We start from the raw sequence: 8,517 nt of genomic DNA, 5'->3' as shown, positions 1-8,517 counted from the left end.
AGAGAGACTCCCTTCTAGGTGCCTCTAGGCTGTATCAAACTTACAGTTAACGCTAACCAGCAAAGATTTTCAGTTCTATGATCTGAAATTACAACTCAGGGATTTTCTCCTCTCTCCACTCACCCTTTCCCCTCTCTTTTTAAAGGCACCCTTCCAGGTGGACTTTCTTGGTGCCACAGGCAGAGACTGTCTCTGAGTCCCTTGCTCCACACCCCTAACCTCACTGCATGTTTCTTTCACAGAGGCTGTTGCTGTTTGCTATGGCTTCACAGTTAGCAGGTCAGGGTCTGGACAATGGAGTTATAAATTCCAAGACTTACTCAACGAAAGGAGTTTGAAGTGTCATGCCACTGATGATCTGAGAAACAGACTGAATCAGACTTTGAATGGTGAAGTTTACCTGTTCCAAGAGGTGCTGAATCAAGTAAGGCAGGAGAATAAAATAACCAAAGGTAAGTTTTGAATGGCCGCATAGGGCTGGGGATGTATTTCAGTGGAGAGTGCTTGGCAGGCATGCATGAGGCCATAGGTTCTATCCTCACTGCTACAAAGTAAGTAAAAGAACATATCAGATGGCCCCTGAAGGAAGGAACAGGATTTGTGACAGGTTAGGGACATTCATTGTTTTCATGGAGAAAGAAAGTGAATCACTGGACCATGAGAGGTCCAGCAGAAAGGACAAAGTGGAGGGTAGAGCAAGGTCAGAGGCTGGGAAGGGAGGGTGGGTAGGCAGATAGGTTCATCAAGGCCAGAGGCTGATCTCTTTCCAATGGGCACAGAGCCCCTCACTCTGCAGGTCAAGATATGTTGCTGGAATGAAGGAGATGGAAGTTTCAACAGATCCTGGGACTTGAGCCCTATTGGACCCAAAACATTCCATATTGACTCAAATACTAAGAATGGGCCTGAAGTGGATTCTGCATCCAACCTGACAGAAGAGATGAGAGAGAAAATCAAGAAAGTAAAAGACTTCTTAAACATGGCCTCACAGGGCGAATGCAGAAGCTGGGTTAGGGAGACCAAGTTGCACTGTGAAGAAAATTTGGAGCATACAGGTAACTGGGAAGAGGGGGAGAAAGCTCTGTTGAAATGAGGTTTGTGTGTGTGATAGCATCGCCATGAGTTATTGAGTTAATGTCCATTCTTTTCATCATTCATTTCATCATTGTTTCGATGGCTCAGTAGTCACTTGCTTTCTTTGATAGTTAAATAAACTCCACAAGGATATCATGCAGATAATTCCTCCTCCTCTCTCTACTCAGAACCTTGTAAAAACAGCTATCGATCCCATGAGTCCCTCTGGCTGCCTGGGGAGAGAAGGTGCTGATGGAGGTGTGTTTTTAATTGTATCCAGACTTTTCCTGCCTTTTTTTTTTTTTTTAAGGATCGACTTCAAAGGCACAAAATAACACCCAGGTTATAACTGCTACTGCACCTTCAACTACCACCCCAATTCAGAACACGGCAAATACGAAGATCAGCCTGGGAGCTGTGGTAGCACCCCTCACTATTGGGATAGGCGTGATAGCCGTGATAGCCGTGATAGCCGTGATACGCAAGAAATGCTTTTACCAAAGAAAGAAGGAGCTGACTGGGGTCTCACCTGGTCCTGGGTAAGTTTAGTCTGCAGAGGACTTGGAATATGTGTCCCACAGGGTACTGGGATGGGAGTTCCAGGCCTCATGCTTACATAGCAAGTGCCTTTCCCCACTGAGCTGTCTTCCAAATAGCCATCTTACCAGCCCCCAACACTGACCTTTGGAGAGTGTGCTGCCAGTTCAGTAACTAGCTTCTGCTCAGATACCAAAAGGTGAATGAAACAAGCTTCTGAACACCTCACATGCCTGTGCAACTACCATGACACTTCCAACATGCTCATCAGAAAACATTTGCAAGGGTGTTTTCACACGGTTAATTAGGAGCCCCCCCCATTTTACTCTTTCTATCTTACTTCCCTGCCCATGCAACATGCAGTTGAGTAGCTGCTGACATCTGTACTTAAAGGGAAAGTGAGTTAGGAATGTATTTATAGTGGTTTAGTAGGATTTATCTCTGTAATCAAACTCTTTCATGTACAGTTGACCCTGATGTGCAGAAACCACAATCTGATTGTGCTAACTCACTAGATATCATAAACAACAAATAGAAGTGACGCGTGAATTAGCCTGGACACTAGCATGTGTTGGCACCTGCAGAGCAGAAAGGACAAAATGAGATGTAACTCTAGACAGAAACGTAAAGCATTGCCTCCAAGATCAGAATCTCAACCTCAACAGGACAGTTTCCTGCTGCTTCTCAATTTCCAGGAGGAAAGATTTATCATCAGAAGAGTCATTAACCCAGTCATTATAGGGATCTTCATCGCTGTGAAAGATTAGTTTCTACAAAAGGCAAGGAACAGGAAAGACATTGGCACCTGAGAGGACCATCACATCTTAGTCTCAGGAACTGCAGCGTATAATCTGTCTCCAGTGTGGGTCCTGGGCATTGCAATTGCTCTAGTGAAGTTCTTATGTTTTAAAGCTATTAATGTCACAACAAAAGAGCAATACTTTCTGTGATCAGTTCTTCCATCGTTACTTGTTCCAGAGATTCAACTCGGGTTATCATTTTTGCACTGTAAGCTCTTTAGCCACTAAGCCACCTCACTGACCCTAAGAGAATAAGGAGTTGCCTGAAGTCCTGGTGTGCCTTTGCACAGCAGGGAGACCATAAGGACACTGCTCCACAACTTTGCTCAGTAGGAAGACATCCAAGGTGTGCTTAGGAAAGACATTTCTCTCTCTCTCTCTCTCTCTCTCTCTCTCTCTCTCTCTCTCAGATTTATTTATTATTGCGTATACGCTGTTCTGTGTGTATGCAGGCACGCCAGAAGAGGGCACCAGATCTCTCTATAGATGGTTGTGAGCCACCATGTGGGTGCTGGGAATGGAACTCAGGAAGAGCAGACAGTGCTCTTAACCTGTGAGCAATCTCTCCAGCCCCTAAAGACATTTTTTTAGCTCAGTTTGCCTATTTTGTTCTCGGGCATTTAGAGTTGAGTTTCCTTTACCTCAGCACTAGGACAAGCAGTAGCATGTAGCTTCCTTAGAGGAGGAAGCATTTAAAACTTTTCAGAATGTAGACTTTTTGGCACCTGGAATTCATGTCTAATGGTAGCCATTTAAAGCCGTATAAGGCTCTGTTCCTTGCTCATTGTGATGATCAAATATTTTAGCCACAATCCTATTAGTATAACTTGTTTTAAATCTGGTATCGCATCAGATGGACATGGGGCATATTGTTAGAATCCCAGCCCTTAGGAAGTGGACACAGGAGGATGAAATTCCATGATGAGTTTGAAGCAAGTCCAAGATGCAGGAAGAAACCCAATCTCAAAATAAGGAGGAGGAAGACAGATATCATTATTACGACTGTCATTATTGTGGCATGAGTCAGTGTCCAGACAAAAAGCTTCCTGAACAATAGTACCAAAGCTCATAGTTGTGGCAGACTCCATGCATTGGTAGCTACTGGTTTACTATAGTCTTTAAGACAAAACCAGAGTAGACAAAGGAGATTTGTCACCAAAGAGGCTGAGGCAAAAGATTCACCAAGTCAAGACCAGCCTGGACTGCATGGTGAGATTGTGTTAAAGCAAACAACCAGTTCAAAGAAAGGAAAAAAAAAAGAGGAGAGGAGAGCAGAGGGGAGGGAAGGGGAGACAGCAGAGGAGACAGGAGAGGAGAGGAGAGGCGAGGAAAGGGAAAGGGGAGAGGAAAGGGAAAGGGAAAGGAAAAAGGAAAGGAAAGGAAAGGGAAAAAGAAAGGAAAGAAAAGAAACGAAAAAAGAATAGAAAAGAGGAAAACCTAATCTAGTTTGATCAATGTACTTAGCTAGACTTCAGGGCATATGGAAATACGATGCTAATGTTTATGTCCTTTGGAAATAAAATCAACTGGTCACACAAAAACTAGAACCTCTTTCTCAGCATCATCATGTCGGGTTTTTCAACATGCAGTCTAGAACAAAGACACTGATATTCTAATTTTCTATTATTATTTCAAAAATTTCCCTATAAGCATGCTTAGTAAAAACATTAAATCTAATAACAGTTCATACAAAACTCTGTGTCTTCTTTTGCTTTTTTGTTTTTGAGTAGGTATAATTATTTCAAAATAACAGTTTTATAAAAATGTCAAATCCCCTGGTTTTGGATTCACACACTTGTAATCACAGCATGTGAGAAGCTGAGGCCAGAGCCTTTGGGACATGGGAAGTTGCAAGCAAACTTGGGCTGCAATGCAAAACCTTGTCTCAGAAAACAAACAACAAGAACAAACAAATTAACAGCTCCCACAACTATACATTAAAAGTAATATAAAAGATCAGCAGAACCAGAAATAGAGCTATTTGGCCAACCATTCACATGTAAATTTTTATTCACTGTCTCTTTTTAAATATATTTCACAACGTCAATTTCATTGGACGTAATAATGGCAGAAAGGTTTGAAACCAATATATCAAAAAAGAAAAAGAAATCACCTGGAAGCTGAGTTGCACAGTCGGTGAAGTGGGAGAGTTTCCATGGGAGGTGGAGTAGGCTGCAGGTGGCAAGGGCCCACTCTAATGAATGTCTCCTTTCTGTCAGCAGGAGCTTCCCCATGCTGCCGCTCAGTCACGAATCTAATGGGAACTCAGTGCCCACAGCTGCCTCTTGGACTTCCCTGGAACAGTACCCATCTCTTCTGCCTCACAGCCAGAAAAGAAAACCTTCTGATGGTGTTGGTGATCTGTGATATTTCACTTCTGACCAAACATGGTGTGAAGTAGGAAAACTGACAGTCTCCGTGCCTCCTTTATCACTCCATCAAGAAGTGACAGGTCATTGTCATCAGGGACTCCATCTTGCTGTGTTCCTTTCTCATTCTTCACCTCAACCCTGTGGAGATCAGGCCTTGTCCTGTGCTAGGTTACTCCTTGTCATGTGAAATGAGGGCTTTCAGGCCGACCCTTTCCCAAATTTTCTCCATTTTACAAACAAGTTGATACCTTCTGCCCAGTACCGCCCATAAGGCAAGGCAGATATATAACTTATTCCTAAAAGTGAAAAGACTTCACATCTGACATATCAAAATCAGATCCACACTTGAGAATATCAAAACCAGTTACTGTCTGACATATCAAAATCAGATCCACACTTGAGAATATCAAAACCAGTTACTGTCTGAGCCTCTTCTGTTGATGATACATTGTGGAAGTGTCAAGCAAATAACCCCTCCCCCCCTTTCTGGCTTTTGGTCATGATGTTCCATCACAGCAACCATCACCTTAAACGAGACAATATCTGGAAAATCAGAGCTGGGAAATTGTCATGTATCCCCAGCTGAAGAAGGGTGAACCCCCTCACCTGGACCCAGAGAGAGGGGCAGACCTCACACTACCTGGAGATGCTCACCACCAACCCCCGACAGGCTCCTGTGTGTGTGTCAAGGGGCCAACAAACAGGGAACTTGTGATGGTCCCCTGGGTCAGCTCAGTGCCTACTGGTCACACAAGCTCAGTTCCTGTCTCTGTAGTCTACTCGTCCTGACCTATCCTTCTCCTTTCCGCCACACCCATGGTTCTGCACTTCAGCCTACAGAGTTCCATTTAACCTGAGCCTGGCCAAGCCCTGTTAGCCTACAGCTCTCCAACTGGCCTCCTTACTATTTTATGTGGTCAACTGGGGCTGAACCACCTCTACCTCTGCTTTGGTGATGCAATGGACTCGATAATCCTTCTGTGCCATCCCAGAACCTACACATACATCATATACACACCCATGCACACACCCTGTATGATATGTAGTATCAGATCTAACAGCTGTCGGGCAGGAGTAGCACACGCCTTTAATCCCAGCACTTGGGAATCTTGAGACAAGTAGATCTCTGAGTTCAAGGCCAGCCAAACAATAACAAATGAACAAATCTGAGAGTTAAAACTAGCACTCAATATTGAAGTAAAGAACTCCTATTTTCCACTGCCACTTACAAAAGATAACTGGAGTCCATGGCAAATTGAAGCCAGTAAAACGGATGTAGCTTGTGGATTTGTTATTACTCAGTAAATACTGATGTCCTAGGACACAAATAGATCCACCTACATTTCTGACATAAAAGCTCACAGCAGGATTCTACTTGTTAAAGAAATCAAATGAGTAAACAGACCCTTGACAAAGTAACTGGAAATACACAATTTATGACAATCAAATGAAATTCTCTGGTGATGTAAACAAAGTGTATCAACCCTGCCAAAGCCTCACGAACAGACTGAACTTGCTCTGTTGACCCAGGGCCTTCCTCACACCACGGTGTGACCTTACACTGTTCAGGGCGATACCTGACCCGTGGGCTGGAAAGAGGGAAGCCTAAAATTCAGGTAGAGCTAGAGTCAGAGGTAACTGGGCTGGGAAGGTACACCGCCTTACCTGGGAAGGGTCTCAACCCATAAGGAATTGTTGAGCAAAAATAAATGAAGCAGAAGAGAAAGGAAGACGCAAACCCCAGACCGCACATCTAGGATTACTCACATGTGGGTGTTAATCCCACCAGTGAAGAATAAGGCCACTACCACAATTTAAAGTGATATTTGAAGCAAGCTTTAATTCAGTACTGGCCAGGTGGACGTACTTTAGTCAGGCCCATACCAGGGTTCTCGGGAAAATGGCCTCATGGTTTGCAGGGGCTCAAAAAGGCAAAATCCCACAATTCCCATCAGGTCCAATGAGGGACTAGCATATATCCTGCCTATGGGCCTCCTGCCTACAGCCACTCGGAGACAAGCTTACATTCCGCTGTGTTTCCTGCCTACATACTTCCCACCCACACGTAATCAAGCACATTGTTACCTTCCATAAACTATAAAATCCAGTGTTCTGTCCTTGGGCACGGGGCTTACTGGTCACAGGCATTTTTGTTTCCTCTATCTCTGAGGCAGAGTAAGTAAATTCAAGAGGTAACGTTAGATGTCGCATTGGTAGACTATGAATTTGGCTACACTAAGAAACAGTTTGACAAGGCTGAAGAAAACTCTCTGGGGTTGGGAAAGGGCTCAGTGCTTTGAGCATTTGCGAGCCTATCAGAGGATCAGGACTGGGCTGCAGCATGTCAGGAAGCTTACAACTGCCTGACACTCCAGCTCCATGGGATCTGAAACCCTCTTCTGGCATTCATGGCACCCATGTGTTCATGCTCACACAAACACACGTGATAAACAATAACGTCAATCTTAAGAAGTTAAATAAAAATGAAAAAAAAACCACCTTGGAAAAAAATTTTAGCTTGGGGAAGAAAATGGATGACAGATGAAGAAAACAGATGAGTCCTAAAATTGTGCTGACCTCTAGGAATCCATGTCATCCCCTGGAGTGAAGGGTTAGAACAGAAAGAGATAAGATAAAAACATAAGATAACAGTTCCCAAGGATGTTCTCAGGTAGGAAATACAAGGAGGTCAGAGCACAGAGGTGAAGTATTTCCCAGACCAGAGCTATTTCCAAAGTTTAATAGTGCTGGTGAGATGGCTCAGCAGCCAAAGACACTTGCAGCTAAGTCTGATGTGATTTCCATCCCCAGGACCTGTGCGGAGCCAGCCAGACCCAAGACCTTCTCAGAGGGAGACTTCAGTTCTCTGTTCATGTCCAGGGGCAGATTTGGCAAGGCCAGTCTAAGGCTGGAGCCAGTGTCCCGGGGGAACCCAGGGTGACGTTTCTGGAGAATCAACTCTCTCCCTGGGCTGTGGCTATCAGTCTTGAAGAAGCCGTGTCTGGAGTATTCAGTGTTCCTTTTGCCAACATCGTCTGATTTAGCTCTGCTGACTTTTATCACACCCTCTCTGCCAATAGCACATAGGATGCTTCAGTTCTTCCTAAACTTGCTTGGCACAAGTCATCAACCTATCAAGTCCTCCTGAGGCCAGGTGTTGCTTTCTTCTCCTTTATATCTCACCCTTGGCCCTCCCACTTGATACCTCACCATGCAGAACACTTATTTCCTTGGGTTGGTGTCCCATCCTAGCCATGGTGTGCACAAATGAGCATCACACAGATACATATAATAAAAATTAAGTTTGAATAGAGAATAGGGGCTGAGGAGGAACATGAGGCAGACAGCAAGGTGCCTGTCACACAGAAGCAGGAAGATCTGAGTTCAACCCCAACAAGCAATGCTAAAGAGAGAAAAGGCATGGGGCACTGGCATGTTTGGGTCATTCCAGCAAAGAGGAGTTGAGTCTGGTAGAGCCTTGGGAATTCATGGCCAGTCAGCATAGTCTGATTTGTGTAAACCATAACCAGTCAATATGCAGAACTCTGAAGGCAAGGGCTTTACCTACCCATCATCCCCACAATAAGGCTCAGGGGATAATTCAGAAGAGAGGATGGAATTCTCATGTGGCTCCTCAAAGGACAGTGTATGCCCTTAACCCGAGTTATCCTCAGGCCCCAGAAGCTGCTTTCAATCTCAGAAGTTTCCTGGAGGCCTTAAGTCCCAGTGTCAAA

General features: G+C 44.4%; 1 protein-coding gene across 2 annotated transcripts; it reads left to right on the top strand.

Moving 5' to 3' along the window:
• Nucleotides 1–242: 242 nt before the first annotated feature.
• On the top strand, nucleotides 243–5,021 carry LOC129685779 (uncharacterized; the record flags this gene model as incomplete). Of its 2 annotated transcripts, none has more annotated exon segments than XM_055619285.1 (4): nucleotides 243–452; nucleotides 780–1,055; nucleotides 1,385–1,613; nucleotides 4,634–5,021. In XM_055619285.1, coding segments are annotated over 4 exon segments (860 nt in total), but the record flags the coding sequence as incomplete, so codon positions are not given.
• Between the last annotated feature and the right edge of the window lie 3,496 nt (nucleotides 5,022–8,517).

The sequence above is a fragment of the Psammomys obesus genome, unplaced genomic scaffold (genome assembly GCF_907164565.1).
Source record: "Psammomys obesus unplaced genomic scaffold, mPsaObe1.curated_primary_1811, whole genome shotgun sequence".
Taxonomy (NCBI): Eukaryota; Metazoa; Chordata; class Mammalia; order Rodentia; family Muridae; genus Psammomys; species Psammomys obesus.
The sequence above is the reverse complement of the archived record's forward strand: the minus strand, read 5'-3'. Positions and strand labels throughout refer to the sequence as shown.